At 42.1% G+C, this 23,499-nt stretch overlaps 1 protein-coding gene across 1 annotated transcript in view; it reads right to left on the bottom strand.

Moving 5' to 3' along the window:
• LOC128641937 (uncharacterized) overlaps nucleotides 1-23,499 on the bottom strand; it is a 469,590-nt gene that overhangs the window by 273,028 nt on the left and 173,063 nt on the right. Inside the window, exons 8-9 of the mRNA XM_053694531.1 lie at nucleotides 8,124-8,498; nucleotides 3,495-3,797 (exon numbers count right to left, since the gene is read on the bottom strand). Of these exons, the coding sequence (XP_053550506.1) occupies nucleotides 3,495-3,797; nucleotides 8,124-8,498 (678 nt within the window). The remainder of the gene's footprint in view (nucleotides 1-3,494; nucleotides 3,798-8,123; nucleotides 8,499-23,499) is intronic.

Here is a 23,499-nt window from a genome sequence, read left to right as displayed (position 1 = left end):
AAACAGTGAAAAAAAGTAGTAAACTCTACAACATTTTTACAGTGTGTATAAGGGACTAAAGCAGCATTGCACCCACTTGCAAATGGATGATTAACCCCTCAGGCCCAAAAACGAATTAGAAAAACATTAAACCTGTTAACAAACAGTCAAACACACTGCCACAGCTCTGCTGTAGCTCCTACCTGCCCTTAAAAACGATTTTTGCAGGAACAAAACCCTCTATAAAGGTCCTATAAGCCAGAGGACTCCTTCAGGGAAGCTGGATGTCTCAGACTGAAAACGAAAATAGGCCCCTCCCACCATGCACTCAAAGTCAGAGGGCCTTAAAAAAGTACTCCTAGGAGTAATCTAACAAGCCATGTGGAAACTAGGCCCCAAATAAAGATTTATCACCCTCAGAGAAAAACAGAATTTATGCTTACCTGATAAATTACTTTCTCTTGCAGTGTATCCAGTCCACGGATTCATCCTTTACTTGTGGGATATTCTCATTCCCTACAGGAAGTGGCAAAGAGAGCACACAGCAGAGCTGTCCATATAGCTCCCCCTCTAGCTCCACCCCCTTGTCATTCGACCAAAGGTTAGGAAGAAAAAGGAGAAACCATAGGGTGCAGTGGTGACTGTAGTTTAAACAAAAAAATTTTTACCTGACTTAAATGCCAGGGCGGGCCGTGGACTGGATACACCGCAAGAGAAAGTAATTTATCAGGTAAGCATAAATTCTGTTTTCTCTTGCAAGGTGTATCCAGTCCACTGATTCATCCTTTACTTGTGGGATACCAATACCAAAGCTTTAGGACACAGATGAAGGGAGGGAACAAGACAGGTACCATAAACGGAAGGCACCACTGCTTGCAAAACCTTTCTCCCAAAAATAGCCTCCAAAGAAGCAAAAGTATCAAATTTGTAAAATTTGGCAAAAGTATGCAGTGAAGACCAAGTCGCTGCCTTACAAATCTGTTCAACAGAAGCCTAATTTTTGAAAGCCCATGTGGAAGCCACTGCTCTGGTAGAATGAGCAGTAATTCTTTCAGGAGGCTGCTGGCCAGCAGTCTCATAGGCCAAACGGATGATGCTTTTCAGCCAAAAGGAAAGAGAGGTAGCAGTCGCTTTCTGACCTCTCCTCTTACCAGAATAGATAACAAACAAGGAAGATGTTTGTCTGAAATCCTTAGTTGCTTGTAAATAGAACTTTAAAGCACGAACTACATCAAGATTGTGTAAAAGACGTTCCTTCTTCGAAGATAGATTAGGACACAGAGAAGGAACAACTATTTCCTGGTTAATATTCTTGTTAGAAACAACTTTAGGAAGAAAACCAGGCTTGGTACGCAAAACTACCTTATCTGCGTGGAACACCAGGTAAGGTGAATCACACTGTAAGGCAGATAATTCTGAAACTCTTTGAGCAGAAGAGATAGCTACCAAAAACAGAACTTTCCAAGATAACAACTTAATGTCTATGGAATGTAAAGGTTCAAACGGAACCCCTTGAAGAACTAAAAGAACTAGATTCAAACTCCATGGCGGAGCCACAGGTTTATAGACAGGCTTGATTCTGACTAAAGCCTGAGCAAACGCTTGAACGTCTGGTACTTCTGCCAGACGCTTGTGTAACAGGATAGACAAAGCAGATATTTGTCCCTTTAAGGAACTAGCTTACAATCCTTTCTCCAATCCTTCTTGGAGAAAGGACAATATCCTGGGAATCCTAATCTTACTCCATGAGTAACCCTTGGATTCACACCAACAAAGATATTTCCGCCATATCTTATGGTAGATTTTCCTGGTGACAGGCTTTCTAGCCTGAATCAGAGTATCTATAACTGACTCTGAGAACCCACGCTTTGATAGAATTAAGCGTTCAATCTCCAAGCAGTCAGACGTAGAGAAACTAAATTTGGGTGCTTGAACGGACCCTGTATTAGAAGATCCTGCCTCATTGGCAGTGTCCATGGTGGGACAGATGACATGGCCACTAGGTCTGCATACCAAGTCCTGCGTGGCCACGCAGGCGCTATCAGAATCACCGAAGCCTTCTCCTGCTTGATTCTGGTGACCAGAAGCGGGAGGAGAGGTAACGGTGGAAAAACATAAGCCAGATTGAAGGATGCTGCTAGAGCATCTATCAATACCGCCTTGGGGTCCCGGGACCTGGACCCGTAGAGAGGAAGTTTGGCGTTCTGACGGGACGCCATCAGATCCAATTCTGGAGTGCCCCATAGCTGAGTCAGCTGAGCAAATACCTCCGGGTGGAGTTCCCACTCCCCCGGGTGAAAAGTCTGACGACTTAGAAAATCCGCCTCCCAGTTGTCTACTCCTGGGATGTGACTTGCTGAGAGATGGCAGGAGTGGTCCTCTGCCCACCTGATTATTTTGGTTACTTCCGTCATCGCTAGGGAACTCTTTGTTCCCCCTGATGATTGACGTAAGCTACAGTCGTGATGTTGTCCGACTGAAATCTGATGAATTTGGCCGCAGCCAGTTGAGGCCATGCCTGAAGAGCGTTGAATATCGCCCTCAGTCCATATTCACTTTACCCTCCCGAGAGAGACCCTAGTGCTTAGAGCCGGCAAAGAGAATGACTGGGGGGTGGAGCTAGAGGGGGAGCTATATGGACAGCTCTGCTGTGTGCTCTCTTTGCCACTTCCTGTAGGGAATGAGAATATCCCACAAGTAAAGGATGAATCCGTGGACTGGATACACCTTGCAAGAGAAAAACGTTTTTATTTATAAATCATGCAAACGTTTTTACACTAAGTAATATAGGTATTAACATGAATATTATCCCTTTTTGCAAGCATGATCCCAGTTGTTGTTAAATCACTATATCAGGCTTACCTTAAATATACCAGGCACTGTCAGCATTTTCTAGACCTTATCATCTCTATAGAAAAAAATATACTGAACATACCTCAAAGCAGGCAATCTGCAGACCGTCTCCCCAACTGAAGTTTTCTTTCCATACTCTTCAGTTATGTGTGAGAACAGCAATGGACCTTAGTTACAAACCGCTAAGATCATCAAACCTCCAGGCAGAAGTCTTCTTCCAATTTCTGCCTGAGAGTAAAAACAGTACAACGCTGGTACCATTTAAAAATAACAAACTTTTGATTGAAGGTAAAAACTACACTAAGTCACCACATCTCTCTTGATACTTCCTTTCTTGTCGAGAGCTGCAAGAGAATGACTGGGGGTGGCAGTTAGGGGAGGAGCTATATAGACAGCTCTGCTGTGGGTGCCCTCTTGCAGCTTCCTGTTGGGAAGGAGAATATCCCACAAGTAATGGATGAACCCATGGACTGGATACACCTTTACAAGAGAAATTTGGGTTTAATGTCCCTTTAAGTTTACCATCATTTAAATATTGTATGTTCTATCTGAATCATGAAATAATAAAATGGGTATCATGTCCCTTAAAATGTATTGAAGAGAAAGGGCATTCCATAACTAAAACCTTATTTATTTATTTATTTATTTATTTTTACATTTACCTCTTACAGATATCTGTTTTGTTTTACAGCCATCCATAGATTTGTGTTTCCATTTCAGAATCACTGTAAAATCTTTATCTTTAAAAAGGTGACCAGGAACTTTGCATTTAGTCTGAACATTCCAGGTGAGATTATGTTCTGTGAAAGTCTCATTTGATGTTTTGTTTTCTTGGTGATTCTTCCCTCCGTAACTCCAGTTTATCTGAATATTCTTTGGATAAAACTCCTTCACAATGAAAGAGCAAAGTACCTCCCCAGTACTGCTCAGTGACAGTTTTATAGGCTCCAGGACCTTGGGTTTTGCTAAAAAAAAAAAAAATACTGAGATACAAATCTGAATTAATTCTGCATAAAATGTCTCCTATATTGTATAGAGCTATTTGTGTGATTATCTAGTAAACATGTAAGTTATATTATATCTGATATACCATGAATACAGCATTTAAAAGCTCAAGTACCACAAATGATTTCATTACTAAATACATCTCACAAAAATATTCAGAAAAGTTTATGGAGAAAAATGCAGCACCTTTTTTGCAAATGATAATGATGCATAAAGGGACAACATTGTCAAAATCTAAACGTCCATAGAAAATGCAATTTTAAAAAACTTTCCAATTTTATTTTCAAATGTGCTTTGTTCTCATGGTATAGTTCGTTAAGAAATAAACCTAGGTAGGCTCTGGAGCTAGCTGAACACATCTAGTGAGACAATAACAAGAGGCATACATGTACAGTAGCCAATCAACAGCTAGGTCCCAATAATGTATTTCTCTATATAAGTAATGATTTTTGGGGGTAGATTTATCATGCTGCAGATGCAGCTATTTCCGCGCGAGCCTTCAGGCTCGTTGGAAACAAAAAAGTTACGAAGCAGCGGTTGTAAGATGGCATGGTCATAAGATCGCTGCTCCTTAACTCATCCAGCAATTATCTCTATCGGATACGCTCGGGATGATTGACACCCCCTGCTAGCGGCCGATTGGCTGCGAATGTGCAGGGGGCAGCATTGCACCAGAAATTCTTGTGCAATGTTAAATGACAACAGAGTATGCTGTTGGCATTTAGCGATGTCAGACGGACATGATCGACTACATCGGTAGTGATATATCTATTTATAGTGAGAAATTTATATGAAAATATATATATATATATATATATATATACACACACACATATATATATATATATATATATATATGTCTATGTATATATATATATATATATATATATATGTCTATGTATTGTTTAACGTGCACAAGACGGTAATGTGAAATATTTTCGTTATCTCCTTAGTTAAACTTATCTGTATGTTATATATATATATATATACACACACACACAGTATCTCACAAAAGTGAGTACACCCCTCACATTTTTGTAAATATTTTATTATATCTTTTCATGTGACAACACTGAAGAAATGACACTTTGACACAATGTAAAGCAGTAAGTGTACAGCCTGTATAACAGTGTAAAGTTGCTGTCCCCTCAAAATAACTCAACACACAGTCATTAATGTCTAAACTGTTGGCAACAAAAGTGAGTACACCCCTAAGTGGAAATGTCAACATTGGGCCAAAAGTGTCAATATTTTGTGTGGCCACCATTATTTTCCAGCACGGCCTTAACCCTCTTGGGCATGGAGTTCACCAGAGCTTCACAGGTTGCCAATGAAGTCCTCTTCCACTCCTCCATGCCGATATCACGGAGCTGGTGGATGCTAGAGACCTTGCACTCCCCCACCTTCTGCCCCACAGATGTTGAATAGGGTTTAGGTCTGGAGACATGCTTGACCGGTCCATCACCTTTACCCTCAGCTTCTTTAGCAAGGCAGTGGTCGTCTTAGAGGTGAGTTTGGGGTCATTATCATGTTGGAAAACTGCCCTGCGGCCCAGTCTTTGAAGGGAGGGGATCATGCTCTGCTTCAGTATGTCACAGTACATGTTGGAATTCATGGTTCCCTCGATGAACTGTAGCTTCCCAGTGCTTGCAGTACTCATGCAGGCCCAGACCATGGCACTCCTACCACCAAGCTTGACTGTTGGGAAGACACACTTGTCTTTGTACTCCTCACCTGGTTGCCGCCACACACGCTTGACACCATCTGAACCAAATAAGTTTATCTTGGTCTCATCAGACCACAGGACAACAAACTGTTTGCGGGCTTTCTTGTGCATCATCTTTAGAAGAGGATTCCTTCGGGATGACAGCCATGCAGACCAATTTGATGCAGGGTGCGGCATATGGTCTGGGCACTGACAGGCTGACCCCCAACCCCTTCAACCTCTGCAGCAATGCTGGCAGCACTCATACTTCTATTTCCCAAAGACAACCTCTGGATATGACACTGAGCATGTACACTCAACTTCTTTGGTCGACCATGGCAAGGCCTGTTCTGAGTGGAACCTGTCCTGTGAAACCGCTGTATGGTCTTGCCCACCACACTGCAGCTCAGTTTCAGGGTCTTGGCAATCTTCTTATAGCCTAGGCCATCTTTATGTAAAGCAACAATTCTTTTTTTCAGATCCTCAGAGAGTTCTTTGCCATGAGGTGCCATGTTGAACTTTCACTGACCAGTATGAGAGAGTATGGGAGCGGTAACACCAAATTTAACACACCAGCTCCCCATTCACACCTGAGACTTGTAACACTAACAAGTCACATGACACCGGGAGGGAAAATGGCAAATTGGGCCCAATTTGGACATTTCCACTTAGGGGTGTACTCACTTTTGTTGCCAACGGTTTAGACATTAATGGCTGTGTGTTAAGTTATTTTGAGGTGACAGCAAATTTACACTGTTACACAGGCTGTACACTCACTACTTTACATTGTGTCAAAGTGTCTTTTCTTCAGTGTTGTTACATGAAAAGATATAATAAAATATTTTCAAAAATGTGAGGGGTGTACTCACTTTTGTGAGATACTGTGTGTATATATATATATATATATATATATATATATCATATATGTCAATGTAAAATCCCTGCGTCTGCTTTTTTTTTTTCTAACACCAGCTCTTATCTTTGATCACATAACTTTTGTGTGCAATACATTTTTTTGATCAATTTTATTAGACAGTGTTAAAATGAGTGTAACTGTACTTTGTAATGTATTTTTGAAGTATTTCGTTAAACTTTTAAGTTGCGCAAAACTGTAATACCTCGGCAATGGACATTGACTGCTAAAGGACCACATCGCATGCAGAAAACTCATAAAGTGCTACTTGTAATCTTACCCATAGTGGGCCGGATTACAAGTGGAGCGCTAAATATCGCTTTTGTGAAAGCAATATTTGCGTTTCACTGAGTAATACCAGTGCACACTAATGAGTGTTGGTATTACAAGTTGACAGCAACGTGAAAGTGAGCTCGCATTGCGCTTCCATAGGCTCCAATTGAAGCCTCATTCTCATACCATCAGACATAGCATGAGAATTAGCACAGCGAAGGGGGTAAGTCATGCAGCGATGGCAGCAAATTGTAAATATATATGCAGTTAAAAGGTACTCTTCAGTGCTGTTTTTTTTTTTCTAACACCCCACACCCGCCAAGTTTAGCCCCCAAAAACTGCCTGGTGCAGTTATTTTATTAAAAAAAAAAATTACAATTGTGGCCAATTGCGGCACATTTATAAAATTAACCAGAGATCGCTGTAGCAATAACCAGCCACAGGCGCGTAATAAATTAGCACTTCACTTGTAATGTAGCCCAGTATGTGTTGTTACAACTGTATAGTGCCCGTCAAGTAAATTCCTTATTGTTGGTTTATAGTGTCCCAAGCATTGTTTCATTGTATTATGTTTGCTGTAGTGTAGTACTGGATGGTTGCATTTGTTCTTAGCCCGCAGATCAGAAGATCTCTACAAAATTACATAACTATTGCATTTTAACAAAGACTTTCATCTCTAAAAAGCCTCATCATATAGACAATAAGACTTCTTTCAAATGCTCTAACTTTAACATCATAAGGTAATCACAGCAATAGCACAGTATACAGAGAAAATAACACACTATTAAAGGGATATGAAACTCAAAAACTTATTGTAGTCACTCGGAGCATACAATTTAAACAAAAAGCTTTTAATTTACTTATATTAACAAATTTGCTTTATTCCCTTGGTATTCTTTGTTGAAGAGATAGCTAGGTAGGTGTCTGGAGCTCTACACAACAGGAAATAGTGCTGCCATCTAGTGCTCTAGCAAATGAATAACGCTGCCATATAATGCTCTAGACACATGCACGCTCCTGAGCTTATGTTGCCTGACTTTGCACAAAAGATACAGAGAGAATGAAGAACATTTGATAATAGAATTAAATTAGAAAGTTGATTAAAACAACATGTTCTGTCTGTATCATGAAATAACAATTTATGGTTTCATGTCCCTTTAATCTATTGTCATATACACTGAACATATAAAGGTTATTTACTAGATCAAGGGCACAGTTTATCACATGATGTTTGCTTCCTTGCTGAGCTATAAGTGATCTATAAAGGTTGAACATCACCTAATTTGGTTCACTGATGTAGAACAATTATATTGCTGAGTTCATTTTATGCATTTGTGCTTCAGTTTATTATAAAAAGGAAACAGAAATATAATGTAACAGTTATGATTTACTCACCAAAAAGTGACTCAAGTTGAAACTGTTTCTCCTTGGATGTCCCACCACAGACAAATCTGCAGATTAGGGTGATGTCTTTGTGTTTTGCTATAGATGGTGTGAAGCTCAGCGAAGTAGTAAAGTCTGTAAGTCCCTCTTTATCTGATGTCTCTGTTCTCTCCCTGTTTGCAACATATCCAGTGGGTACAACTTTCCCTCCTTTATTGTCCTTTCCTTGTGCAAGCTCTGAGACCTCTCGCACAGTTCCGTCATGCTCTGTTATAACCCACGTCACCTGGACGTCCTCTGGGCAATAGGAGGCTGTGCAATATAATGTGACCTTTTCACCATCAATCCACTTCTTAGGTCCATGGATGTTACTGACTTTGAATGTTTCTGTAAAGCAATATTATACCATAAATAGATGTAAAAATATTATACTTTGTTGTAAATTGTGCTGGAAATAAGGCCATTTCCCTATGACACATAGGGGCCCATTTATTAAAGGGACACTAAACCCACATTTTTTCTTTCATGATTCAGATAGAGCATGCAATTTTAAGCAACTTTCTCATTTGCTCCTATTATCAAATTTTCTTTGTTCTCTTGTTTATTTGAAATAGCAGTAATGTAAGGTTAGGAGCCGGCCCATTTTTGCTTCAGCACCTGGGAAGCGCTTGCTGATTGGTTTGCTACATTTAGCCACCAATCAGCAAGTGCTACCCAGGTGCTGAACCAAAAATGGGACGGCTCTTAAGAATACAGTCTAGCTTTTTAAAATCAAGATAGCATGAGAACGAGGAAAAATTGATAATAGGAGTGAATAAGAAAGTTGCTTAAAATTGCATGCTGTACCTGAATCATGAAAGACAAAATTTGGGTTTAGTATCCCTTTAAACAGCGTATGCTGCTCATTCCGGCTCGCCAGAATCAGGAGTTTAGAAGCAGCGGTCATAAGATCAGGATGATTGACAATCCCTGCTAGCGTCCGTTTGGCCACGAATTTGCAGCATTGCACAAGCATTTCACATGATTCGCTACAGCGAATCATGACCGCCCGCCATATAATAAATCGGCCCCATAGTTACTAATATATTTGTCAACAATGCCTAAATATATAAAAAGTATTATAGTTATTATTATTATTATTATTATTAGGGTTACAGCCACAATAGATGGGTTTGACTGGTCTTATTTATTATTCTTAAATTCTTGGTTTTCAAACTGTGTTTCTATTAAAGGGGAATACACCTGATTTTAAAACTCCATTAGAAGCATTTTTGCAATATACCTGTATTTGCAACAATGTTTAAAAAAAAAAACACAACATAATGTTACTATGCACACCAACAGTGCCCCACCATATAACCTTTAATGTCACTGGTACCACTAGCAGCAGGTTCAGCCAAAAATAGAGTCCAGCAGCACTGTCCAACTCTTTTAAAAGACCTTTAATGTATCATAGCTGAGTCAAATAAAGACACAACATTTCAGGAAACAAACCCTGATGAGTAAAAACTTGATTTTACTTATTTACAGGTTTGCAATACTCTGGATTTGGTTCCAATAATTGCTAGGTATTCAAAACTTCCTGAAGTAGGAAGCGGATATGATCAGCCTCAGGCTCAGACAAAGGATCAAGGTCCTCAGAGGAGACTTCACCCTCAGAACCCTCAGACAGAGGCCCCTACTTATCAAGCCGTCAACCGCAAATACGCTGGAATTCCGCAGCGTAATTGTTGCGAGCTTGATTTACCTTAGTTATCAAAACCTACTGACCGGCAAAAGTTGAAATCTGTGACGTAACATATTATCCGCCGGGCTCAGTCCGACACCGATCGATGCTTACCTCACTACAGATGTTCAGAATACAAATTCAGCAATATCTGACTACTTTTGCTAGTTAACAAATGTCTAACAGGTACGCTCGCCACTATTCCGGCCCAGCGTACCTGGTTTTCAATCCGCCGCCCTGAAGGCGGCGGATGCCATAGGAATCAATGGGAGTCTGAAAGCAGCGAAAGCTTATGTTCGCTGCTGCCCGATATCCCATTGATTCCTATGGGAGAATAAAAGTTATGTTTACACCTAACACCCTAACATAACTCAGAGTCTAAACACCCCTAATCTGTCGCCCCGACACCGCAGCCACCTACATTATACTTATTAACCCCTAATCTGCCGTCCCGCCACTGCTGCCACCTACATTATACTTATTAACCCCTAATCTGCCGCCCCCTACACCGCCGCCACCTAATTAAAAGTTATTAACCCCTATCCGACCACTCCCAGAGCCCACCGCAACTAACTAAAGGTATTAACCCCTAAACCCCTGGCCTCTCACATCACTACCACTTACTAAACCTATTAACCCCTAAACCGCCAGCCAATCACATCGCCATAAACTAAATTAACCTATTAACCCCTAAACCTAACAACACGCTAACTGTACATTAAATATTAACTCATCCCTATCTTCTAATTAATTTAAACTTATCTTTATATTTAAATTAAACTATATTCAATTATTAATTAATCTACCCTAACTATTATACTAAATTACATTAAACTTTCTTAAAATATTAATTAACCTACCCTAACTATTATCTTAAAATTACATAAAGTTACACAAAATAAAAAAAGAAATTATCAAAGATTTAAACTAATTACATCTAATCTAAGGGCCCTATGAAAATAAAAAAAGCCCCCCCCCCCATAAAAAACCCTAACCTACAATAATCTACAAATAGCCCTTAAAAGGGCCTTTTGCAGGGGAATTGCCCCAAAGAAATCAGCTCTTTTACATATAAAAAAAAATACAAACAACCCCCCAACAGTAAAACCCACCACCCACACAACCAACCCCCCCAAATAAAAACCTAACAAAAAAACCTAAGCTCCCCATTGCCCTAAAAAGGGCATTTGTATGGGCATTGCCCTTAAAAGGGCATTTAGCTCTATTGCAGCCCAAACCCCTAATCTAAAAATAAAACCCACCCAATACACCCTTAAAAAATCCTAAACATTAACCCCTGAAGATTCACTTACAGTTTTGAAGATCCGACATCCATCCTCCAAGAAGCCGGGAGAAGTCCTCATCAAAGCCGGGAGAAGTCTTCATCCAAGTGGCTGAAGTCTTCATCCAAGCCCGCAGAAGTCTTCACCCAGATGGCATCTTCTATATTCATCCATCCGGCGAGGAGCGGGTCCATCTTCAAGACATCCGGCGCGGAGCATCCTCTTCTTCTGACGACTCCCGACAAATGAAGGTTCCTTTAAGTGACGTCATCCAAGAAGGCGTCCATTAGATTCCGATTGGCTGATAGAATTCTATCAGTCAATCGGAATTAAGGTTGAAAAAATCCTATTGGCTGATGCAATTTTGGAGAACGTATTCAGGTCCGCAGCAGCGTTGTTAGGCGATGTCAGGCAAGCGTATTGGTGCCGTCAAATGCAAGTAAGTTGACGGCTTGATAAGTAGGCCTCAGAGACTTAGCCAAGTCAGAGTTTTGTAAGGTTGGTGGTAACTGAGATGGGGGATAGGACCCTGTGTATTACAGGTAGTGTAAGGTTAATCTCCTCATATTTGCTTACACTTACTTGGTTTGGGGATAGCTGCTAAAATTTCTGTCAAAGTCTTTTGAAGACTGGATTTAAACTCTGGAGAAAAGTCAGTGGAATCCCCCTGGGCCACAAAAACAGACATGGGCACTAATTTTCTGCCAGGTGTAATACTGACAGGATTATGCCTTGTAAATTGGAGATGTTTGACACAATTAGCAAGTAACTGGTTAATTTGGCCCACTGGAACAGTTTTGCATAATTAACAGAAAAATGAACTGCAGAAAGTTTTTGGGCTGCAGTATGTTCCCTAGAGGATCTTTCTAATGGTTCAGTCAAATTAAGTGGGGGTACAGACATGCAATATAATAAGCAAACCTGTAGGTAATTGGAAATAAAGGTATATTCCAAAACTGTATATTATCAGCATATAATAAATATCTCAGAACACAGAAGACAGAGAAAAAAAAGCCAAAGAATTTCCCTCATAAAAAGATTTTTCTCTTGTAAGGTGTATCCAGTCCACGGATCATCCATTACTTGTGGGATATTCTCATTCCCAACAGGAAGTTGCAAGAGGACACCCACAGCAGAGCTGTAATATAGCTCCTCCCCTAACTGTCATAGCCAGTCATTCTCTTGCAACTCTCAACAAGCTAGGACGTTGTAGAAGAGAGTGGTTAAATATAGCTAGTTTATTTTCTTCAATCAAAAGTTTGTTATTTTTAAATAGTACCGGTGTTGTGCTATTTTATCTCAAACAGTAAATAGAAGAAGAATCTGCCTGAGGTTTCTATGATCTTAGCAGGTTGTAACTAAGATCCATTGCTATTCTCACATATGTCTGAGGGGATTACACAGATGAGGTAACTTCAGCGAGAGAATGGTGTGCAGTTTATTCTGCTATCAGGTATGTGCAGTTATAATTTTTTCTAGAGATGGAAAACACTAGAAAACAGAATTTATGTTTACCTGATAAATTACTTTCTCCAACGGTGTGTCCGGTCCACAGCGTCATCCTTACTTGTGGGATATTCTCTTCCCCAACAGGAAATGGCAAAGAGCCCAGCAAAGCTGGTCACATGATCCCTCCTAGGCTCCGCCTACCCCAGTCATTCGACCGACGTTAAGGAGGAATATTTGCATAGGAGAAACCATATGTTACCGTGGTGACTGTAGTTAAAGAAAATAAATTATCAGACCTGATTAAAAAAACCAGGGCGGGCCGTGGACCGGACACACCGTTGGAGAAAGTAATTTATCAGGTAAACATAAATTCTGTTTTCTCCAACATAGGTGTGTCCGGTCCACGGCGTCATCCTTACTTGTGGGAACCAATACCAAAGCTTTAGGACACGGATGAAGGGAGGGAGCAAATCAGGTCACCTAAATGGAAGGCACCACGGCTTGCAAAACCTTTCTCCCAAAAATAGCCTCAGAAGAAGCAAAAGTATCAAACTTGTAAAATTTGGTAAAAGTGTGCAGTGAAGACCAAGTCGCTGCCCTACATATCTGATCAACAGAAGCCTCGTTCTTGAAGGCCCATGTGGAAGCCACAGCCCTAGTGGAGTGAGCTGTGATTCTTTCAGGAGGCTGCCGTCCGGCAGTCTCATAAGCCAATCGGATAATGCTTTTAATCCAGAAGGAGAGAGAGGTAGAAGTTGCTTTTTGACCTCTCCGTTTACCAGAATAAACAACAAACAAAGACAAGTTTGTCTGAAATCCTTAGTAGCTGCTAAGTAAAATTTGAGAGCACGAACTACATCCAAGTTGTGCAACAAACGTTCCTTCTTTGAAACTGGATTAGGACACAAAGAAGGCACAACTATCTCCTGGTTAATGTTTTTGTTAGAAACAACTTTTGGAAGAAAACCAGGTTTAGTACGCAAAACCACCTTATCTGCATGGAACACCAGATAAGGAGAAGAACACTGCAGAGCAGATAATTCTGAAACTCTTCTAGCAGAAGAAATTGCAACCAAAAACAAAACTTTCCAAGATAATAACTTAATATCAACGGAATGTAAAGAACTAGGTTGAGACTCCAAGGAGGAGTCAAAATTTTGTAAACAGGCTTGATTCTAACCAGAGCCTGAACAAAGGCTAGAACATCTGGCACAGCTGCCAGCTTTTTGTGAAGTAACACAGACAAGGCAGAAATCTGTCCCATCAAGGAACTTGCAGATAATCCTTTTTCCAATCCTTCTCGAAGGAAGGATAGACTCTTAGGAATCTTAACCTTGTCCCAAGGGAATCCTGCAGATTCACACCAACAGATATACCAAATTATGTGGTAATTTTTCTGGCTACAGGCTTTCAGGCCTGAACAAGAGTATTAATAACAGAATCTGAGAACCCTCGCTTTGATAAGATCAAGCGTTCAATCTCCAAGCAGTCAGCTGGAGTGGGTCGAACGGACCTAGAACAAGAAGGTCTCTCAAAGGTAGCTTCCATGGTGGAGCCGATGACATATTCACCAGATCTGCATACCAAGTCCTGCGTGGCCACGCAGGAGCTATCAAAATCACCGACGCCCTCTCCTGATTGATCCTGGCTACCAGCCTGGGGATGAGAGGAAACGGCGGGAACACATAAGCTAGTTTGAAGGTCCAAGGTGCTACTAGTGCATCCACTAGAGCCGCCTTGGGATCCCTGGATCTGTACCCGTAGTGAGGAACTCTGAAGTTCTGACGAGAGGCCATCAGATCCATGTCTGGAATGCCCCACGGTTGAGTGACTTGGGCAAAGATTTCCGGATGGAGTTCCCACTCCCCCGGATGCAATGTCTGACGACTCAGAAAATCCGCTTCCCAATTTTCCACTCCTGGGATGAGGATAGCAGACAGGTGGCAGGAGTGAGACTCCGCCCATAGAATGATTTTGGTCACTTCTTCCATCGCTAGGGAACTCCTTGTTCCCCCCTGATGGTTGATGTATGAACTTGGCCCTCGCTAGCTGAGGCCAAGCTTTGAGAGCATTGAATATCGCTCTCAGTTCCAGAATATTTATCGGTAGAAGAGATTCTACCCGAGACCAAAGACCCTGAGCTTTCAGGGATCCCCAGACCGCGCCCCAGCCCATCAGACTGGCGTCGGTCGTGACAATGACCCACTCTGGTCTGCGGAAGGTCATCCCTTGTGACAGGTTGTCCAGGGACAGCCACCAACGGAATGAGTCTCTGGTCCTCTGATTTACTTGTATCTTCGGAGACAAGTCTGAATAGTCCCCATACCACTGACTGAGCATGAACAGTTGTAATGGTCTTAGATGAATGCGCACAAAAGGAACTATGTCCATTGCCGCTACCATCAAACCTATCACTTCCATGCACTGCGCTATGGAAGGAAGAGGAACGGAATGAAGTATCCGACAAGAGTCTAGAAGTTTTGTTTTTCTGGCTTCTGTCAGAAAAATCCTCATTTCAAAGGAGTCTATTATAGTTCCCAAGAAGGGAACCCTCGTTGACGGAGATAGAGAACTCTTTTCCACGTTCACTTTCCATCCGTGAGATCTGAGAAAGGCCAGGACAATGTCCGTGTGAGCCTTTACTTGAGGAAGGGACGACGCTCGAATCAGAATGTCGTCCAAGTAAGGTACTACAGCAATGCCCCTTGGTCTTAGCACCGCCAGAAGGGACCCTAGTACCTATGAGAAAATCCTAGGAGCAGTGGCTAATCCGAAAGAAAACGCCACGAACTGGAAATGCTTGTCCAGGAATGCAAACCTTAGGAACCGATGATGTTCCTTGTGGATAGGAATATGTAGATACGCATCCTTGAAATCCACCTTGGTCATGAATTGACCTTCCTGGATGGAAGGAAGAAGTGTTCGAATGGTTTCCATCTTGAACGATGGAACCTTGAGAACTTGTTCAAGATCTAGAGATCTAAGATTGGTCTGAACGTTCCCTCTTTTTTGGGAACTATGAACAGATTGGAGTAGAACCCCATCCCTTGTTCTCCTAATGGAACAGGATGAATCACTCCCATTTTTAGCAGGTCTTCTACCCAATGTAAGAATGCCTGTCTTCTTATGTGGTCTGAAGACAACTGAGACCTGTGGAACCTCCCCCTTGGAGGAAGCCCCTTGAACTCCAGAGAATAACCTTGGGAGACTATTTCTAGCGCCCAAGGATCCAGAACATCTCTTGCCCAAGCCTGAGCGAAGAGAGAGAGTCTGCCCCCCACCAGATCCGGTCCCGGATCGGGGGCCCGCATTTCATGCTGTCTTGGTAGCAGTGGCAGGTTTCCTGGCCTGCTTTCCTTTGTTCCAGCCTTGCATAGGTCTCCAGGCTGGATTGGCTTGAGAAGTATTACCTTCCTGCTTAGAGGACGTAGCCCTTGGGGCCGATCCGTTTCTGCGAAAGGGACGAAACTTAGGTTTATTTTTGGTCTTGAAAAGACCTATCCTGAGGAAGGGCGTGGCCCTTGCCCCCAGTGATATCAGAGATAATCTCTTTCAAGTCAGGGCCAAAGAGTGTTTTCCCCTTGAAAGGAATGTCAAGCAATTTGTTCTTGGAAGACGCATCCGCTGCCCAAGATTTTAACCAAAGCGCTCTGCGCCACAATAGCAAACCCAGAATTTTTTCGCCGCTAACCTAGCCAATTGCAAGGTGGCGTCTAGGGTGAAAGAATTAGCCAATTTAAGAGCACGAATTCTGTCCATAATCTCCTCATAAGAAGAAGAATTACTAATAATCGCCTTTCCTAGCTCATCAAACTAGAAACACGCGGCTGCAATGACAGGGACAATGCATGCAATTGGTTGTAGAAGGGAACTTGCTGAACAAACATCTTTAGCAGACCTTCTAATTTTTTATCCATAGGATCTTGGAAAGCACAACTATCTTCTATGGGTATAGTGGCGCGCTTGTGTAGAGTAGAAACCGCCCCCTCGACCTTGGGGACTGTCTGCCATCAGTCCTTTCTGGGGTCGACTATAGGAAAACAATTTTATAAATATGGGGGGAGGTACTAAAGGTATACCGGGCCTGTCCCATTCTTTACTAACAATGTACGCCACCCGCTTGGATATAGGAAAAGCTTCGGGGGGCCCCGGGGCCTCTAAGAACTTTTCCATTTTACATAGTGGTTCTGGAATGACCAGATAATCACAATCATCCAAATTGGATAACACCTCCTTAAGCAGAGCGCGGAGATGTTCCAACTTAAATTTAAAAGTAATCACATCAGGTTCAGCTTGTTGAGAAATGTTTCCTGAATCTGAAATTTCTCCCTCAGACAAAACCTCCCTGGCCCCCTCAGACTGGTGTAGGGGCCCTTCAGAAACCATATCATCAGCGTTCTCATGCTCTACAGAATTTTCTAAAACAGAGCAGTCGCGCTTTCGCTGATAAGTGGGCATATTGGCTAAAATGTTTTTGATAGAATTATCCATTACAGCCGTTAAATGTTGCATAGTAAGGAGTATTGGCGCACTAGATGTACTAGGGGCCTCCTGTATGGGCAAGACTGGTGTAGACGAAGGAGGGGATGATGCAGTACCATGCTTACTCCCCTCACTTGAGGAATCATCTTGGGCATCATTTTTACTAAAAATTTTTATGACATAAAATACATATAGTTAAATGAGAAGGAACCTTGGTTTCCCCACAGTCAGAACACAATCTATCTGGTAGTTCAGACATGTTAAACAGGCATAAACTTGATAACAAAGCACAAAAAACGTTTTAAAATAAAACCGTTACTGTCACTTTAAATTTTAAACTAAACACACTTTATTACTGCAATTGCGAAAAAGTATGAAGGAATTGTTCAAAATTCACCAAAATTTCACCACAGTGTCTTAAAGCCTTAAAAGTATTGCACACCAAATTTGGAAGCTTTAACCCTTAAAATAACGGAACCGGAGCCGTTTTTATATTTAACCCCTTTACAGTCCCTGGAATCTGCTTTGCTGAGACCCAACCAAGCCCAAAGGGGAATACGATACCAAATGATGCCTTCAGAAAGACTTTTCTATGTATCAGAGCTCCACACACATGCAGCTGCATGCCATGCTGTCCTCAAAAACAAGTGCGCCATACCGGCGCGAAAATGAGGCTCTGACTATGATTAGGGAAAGCCCCTAAAGAATAAGGTGTCTAAAACAGTGCCTGCCGATATAATCATATCAAAATACCCAGAATAAATGATTCCTCAAGGCTAAATATGTGTTAATAATGAATCGATTTAGCCCAGAAAAAGTCTACAGTCTTAATAAGCCCTTGTGAAGCCCTTATTTACTATCTTAATAAACATGGCTTACCGGATCCCATAGGGAAAATGACAGCTTCCAGCATTACATCGTCTTGTTAGAATGTGTCATACCTCAAGCAGTAAGAGACTGCACACTGTTCCCCCAACTGAAGTTAATTGCTCTCAACAGTCCTGTGTGGAACAGCCATGGATTTTAGTTACGGTGCTAAAATCATTTTCCTCATACAAACAGAAATCTTCATCTCTTTTCTGTTTCTGAGTAAATAGTACATACCAGCACTATTTTAAAATAACAAACTCTTGATTGAATAATAAAAACTACAGTTAAACACTAAAAAACTCTAAGCCATCTCCGTGGAGATGTTGCCTGTACAACGGCAAAGAGAATGACTGGGGTAGGCGGAGCCTAGGAGGGATCATGTGACCAGCTTTGCTGGGCTCTTTGCCATTTCCTGTTGGGGAAGAGAATATCCCACAAGTAAGGATGACGCCGTGGACCGGACACACCTATGTTGGAGAAAATGCTGCTGATACCGGATTAATGTAAGTTAAGCCTGAATACAGTGATTTAATAACGACTGGTATCATGCTTACTCCCAGGGGTAATACCCTTATGATATTTACAATATAAAACGTTTGCTGGCATGTTTAATCGTTTTTATATATGCTTTGGTGATAAAACTTTATTGGGGCCTAGTTTTTTCCATATGGCTGGCTTAAATTTTGACTAGAAACAAGTCACTGTTGTAGTATAAAAGTTAGAGTTGGTGCAGTTAAAATTACAAACTGTGACATCCAGCTTCCCTCAAAGGCCCTCTGAATGCTATAGGACATCTCTAAAGGGCCCAAAGGCTTTCCAAAGTCGTTTATTGGGGAAGGTAGGGCCACAGCTTGCTGTGGCAGTTGGTTGTGACTGTTAAAAAACGTCTATTTCGTTTTTTTGATCCGTTTTTTGAACTAAGGGGTTAATCATCCATTTGCAAGTGGGTGCAATGCTCTGTTAGCCTATTATACACACTGTAAAAATTTTGTTTGATTTACTGCATTTTTTCACTGTTTTTCAAATTCTGACAAAATTTGTTTCTCTTAAAGGCAGAGTACTGTTTTTTATATTTGCTTGTTAACTTGATTTAAAGTGTTTTCCAAGCTTGCTAGTCTCATTGCTATTCTTTATAAACATGTCTGACATAGAAGAAACTCCTTGTTTATTATGTTTAAAAGCCATGGTGGAACCCCCTCTTAGAATGTGTACCAAATGTACTGATTTCATTTTATGCAATAAAGATCATTTTCTGTCTTTAAAAAAGTATCACCAGAGGAATCTGACGAGGGGGAAGTTATGCCGACTAACTTTCCCCACGTGTCAGACCCTTTGACTCCCGCTTAAGGGACTCACGCTCAAATGGCGCCAAGTACATCTAGGGCGCCCATAGCGTTTACTTTACAAGACATGGCGGCAGTCATGGATAATACACTGTCAGCGGTATTAGCCAGACTACCTGAACTTAGAGGTAAGCGAGATAGCTCTGGGGTGAGACAAAATGCAGAGCATACTGACGCTTTAAGAACCATGTCTGATACTGCCTCACAATATGCAGAAGCTGAGGAAAGAGAGCTTTAGTCAGTGGGTGATGTTAATGACTCAGGAAAGATACCCGATTCTAATATTTCTACATTTAAATTTAAGCTTGATTACCTCCGCGTGTTGCTTAGGGAGGTTTTAGCTGCTCTGAATGACTGTGATACCATTGCAGTGCCAGAGAAATTGTGTAGACTGGATAAATACTTTGCAGTGCCGGTGTGTACTGATGTTTTTCCAAATACCTAAAAGGTTTACAGAAATTATTAATAAGGAATGGGATAGACCAGGTGTGCCGTTCTCTTCCCCTCCTATTTTTAGAAAAATGTTTCCAATAGACGCCACCACATGGGACATATGGCAGACAGTCCCTAAGATGGAGGGAGCAGTTTCTACTCTAGTAAAGCGTACTACTATCCCTGTCGAGGACAGTTGTGCTTTTTTTTTTAGATCCAATGGATAAAAAATTAGAGGTTACCTTAAGAAAATATTTATTCAACAAGGTTTTATCCTACAGCCCCTTGCATGCATTGCCCCTGTCACTGCTGCTGCGGCGTACTGGTTTGAGTCTCTGGAAGAGGCTTTACAGGTAGCGACTCCATTGGATGACATACTTGGCAAACTTAGAGCACTTAAGCTAGCCAATTCTTTTATTCTGATGCCATTGTTCATTTGACTAAACTAACGGCTAAGAATTCTGGTTTTGCTATACAGGCGCGCAGAGCGCTATGGCTTAGATCATGGTCAGCTGACGTGACTTCAAAATCTAAGCTACTTAATATTCCCTTCAAGGGGCAGACCCTATTCGGGCCTGGTTGAAGGAGATTATTGCTGATATCACTGGAGGAAAAGGTCATGCCCTTCCTCAGGACAGGTCCAAATCTAGGGCCAAACAGTCTAATTTTCGTGCCTTTCAAAACTTCAAGGCAGGTGCAGCATCAATTTCCTCTAATAATAAACAAGAGGGAACTTTTGCTCAATCCAAGACGGTCTGGAGACCAAACCTGACATGGAAAAAAGGTAAGCAGGTAAAAAAGCCTGCTGCTGCCTCTAAGACAGCATGAAGGAACGGACCCCTATCCGGGAACAGATCTAGTAGGGGGCAGACTTTCACTCTTTGCCCAGGCGTGGGCAAGAGATGTTCAGGATCCCTGGGCGTTGGAAATTATATCCCAGGGATATCTTCTGGACTTCAAAGCTTCCCCCCAAAAGGGAGATTTCACCTTTCACAATTATCTGCACACCAGATAAAGAGAGAGGCATTCTTACACTGTGTACGAGTCCTCCTAGTTATGGGAGTGATCCATCAAGTTCCAAAGGAGGAACAGGGACAGGGTTTTTACTCAAATCTGTTTGTGGTTCCCAAAAAAGAGGGAATCTTCAGACCAATTTTGGATCTAAAGATCTTAAACAAATTCCTCAAAGTTCCATCGTTCAAGATGGAAACTATTCGTACCATCCTACCACTGATCCAGGAGGGTCAATATATGACTACAGTGGATCTAAAGGATGCTTATCTTCACATTCCTATACACAAAGATCATCATCGGTTTCTCAGGTTTGCCTTTTAAGACAGGCATTACCAGGGTCACTTATGGCGGTCCTAAGGCCGCGGGGCATAGCAGTAGCCCCTTATTTAGACGACATCCTGATACAGGTGTCAAACTTCCAAATTGCCAAGTCTCATACGGACGTAGTACTGGCATTTATGTGGTCGCATGGGTGGAAAGTGAACGAGGAAAAGAGTTATCTATCCCCACTCACAAGAGTTTCCTTTCTAGGGACTCTGATAGATTCTGTAGAAATGGAAATTCACCTGACGGAGTCCAGGTTATCAAAGCTTCTAAATTCCTGCCGGGTTCTTCATTCCATTCCACGCAATGGACATAGTGCCGTTTGCACGCTTACATCTCAGACCGCTGCAACTATGCATGCTCAGTCAGTGGAGCGGGGATTACACAGATTTGTCCCCTCAACTGAATCTGGACCAAGAGACCAGGGATTCTCTTCTCTGGTGGCTATCTCGGGTCCATCTGTCCAAAGGTATGACCTTTCGCAGGCCAGATTGGACAATTGTTACGACAGATGCCAGCCTTCTAGGTTGGGGTGCAGTCTGGAACTCCCTGAAGGCTCAGGGATCGTGGACTCAGGAGGAGTCTCTCCTTCCATTAAATATTCTGGAACTAAGAGCGATATTCAAGGCTCTTCAGGCTTGGCCTCAGTTAGCAACTCTGAGGTACATCAGATTTCAGTCGGACAACATCACGACTGTAGCTTACATCAACCATCAAGGGGGAACGAGAAGTTCCCTAGAGATGTTAGAAGTTTCAAAAATAATTCGCTGGGCAGAGATTCACTCTTGTCACCTATCAGCTATCCATATCCCAGGTGTAGAGCACTGGGAGGCGGATTTTCTAAGTCGTCAGACTTTTCATCCGGGAGAGTGGGAACTCCATCCGGAGGCATTTGCACAACTGATTCATCATTGGGGCAAACCAGAACTGGATCTCATGGCGTCTCGCCAGAACGCCAAGCTTCCGTGTTACGGATCCAGGTCCAGGGATCCCAAGGCGACACTGATAGATGCTCTAGCAGCGCCCTGGTCTTTCAACCTGGCTTATGTGTTTCCACCGTTTCCGCTGCTCCCTCGACTGATTGCCAAGATCAAGCAGGAGAGAGCATCGGTGATTCTGATAGCACCTGCGTGGCCACGCAGGACCTGGTATGCAGATCTAGTGGACATGTCATCCTTTCCACCATGGTCTCTGCCTCTGAAACAGGACCTTCTACTTCAGGGTCCTTTCAACCATCCAAATCTAATTTCTCTGAGGCTGACTGCCTGGAGATTGAACGCTTGATTTTATCCAAGCGTGGCTTCTCCGAGTCAGCTATTGATACCTTAAGACAGGCACGAAAGCCTGTCACCAGGAAAATTTACCATAAGGTATGGCGTAGATATCTTTATTGATGTGAATCCAAGGGTTACTCATGGAGTAAGGTCAGGATTGCTAGGATAACAGAATTTATGTTTACCTGATAAATTACTTTCTCCAACGGTGTGTCCGGTCCACGGCGTCATCCTTACTTGTGGGATATTCTCTTCCCCAACAGGAAATGGCAAAGAGCCCAGCAAAGCTGGTCACATGATCCCTCCTAGGCTCCGCCTTCCCCAGTCATTCGACCGACGTAAAGGAGGAATATTTGCATAGGAGAAATCATATGATACCGTGGTGACTGTAGTTAGAGAAAATAAATCATCAGACCTGATTAAAAAACCAGGGCGGGCCGTGGACCGGACACACCGTTGGAGAAAGTAATTTATCAGGTAAACATAAATTCTGTTTTCTCCAACATAGGTGTGTCCGGTCCACGGCGTCATCCTTACTTGTGGGAACCAATACCAAAGCTTTAGGACACGGATGATGGGAGGGAGCAAATCAGGTCACCTAGATGGAAGGCACCACGGCTTGCAAAACCTTTCTCCCAAAAATAGCCTCAGAAGAAGCAAAAGTATCAAATTTGTAAAATTTAGTAAAAGTGTGCAGTGAAGACCAAGTCGCTGCCTTACATATCTGATCAACAGAAGCCTCGTTCTTGAAGGCCCATGTGGAAGCCACGGCCCTAGTGGAATGAGCTGTGATTCTTTCAGGAGGCTGCCGTCCGGCAGTCTCATAAGCCAATCTGATGATGCTTTTAAGCCAAAAAGAGAGAGAGGTAGAAGTTGCTTTTTGACCTCTCCTTTTACCAGAATAAACAACAAACAAGGAAGATGTTTGTCTGAAATCCTTTGTAGCCTCTAAATAGAATTTTAGAGCACGAACTACATCCAAATTGTGCAACAAACGTTCCTTCTTCGAAACTGGATTCGGACACAAAGAAGGCACGACTATCTCCTGGTTAATATTTTTGTTAGAAACAACTTTCGGAAGAAAACCAGGTTTAGTACGCAAAACCACCTTATCTGCATGGAACACCAGATAAGGAGGAGAACACTGCAGAGCAGATAACTCTGAAACTCTTCTAGCAGAAGAAATTGCAA

The sequence above is a fragment of the Bombina bombina genome, chromosome 11, assembly GCF_027579735.1.
Source record: "Bombina bombina isolate aBomBom1 chromosome 11, aBomBom1.pri, whole genome shotgun sequence".
In the NCBI taxonomy this organism is placed as follows: Eukaryota; Metazoa; Chordata; class Amphibia; order Anura; family Bombinatoridae; genus Bombina; species Bombina bombina.
The sequence above is the reverse complement of the archived record's forward strand: the minus strand, read 5'-3'. Positions and strand labels throughout refer to the sequence as shown.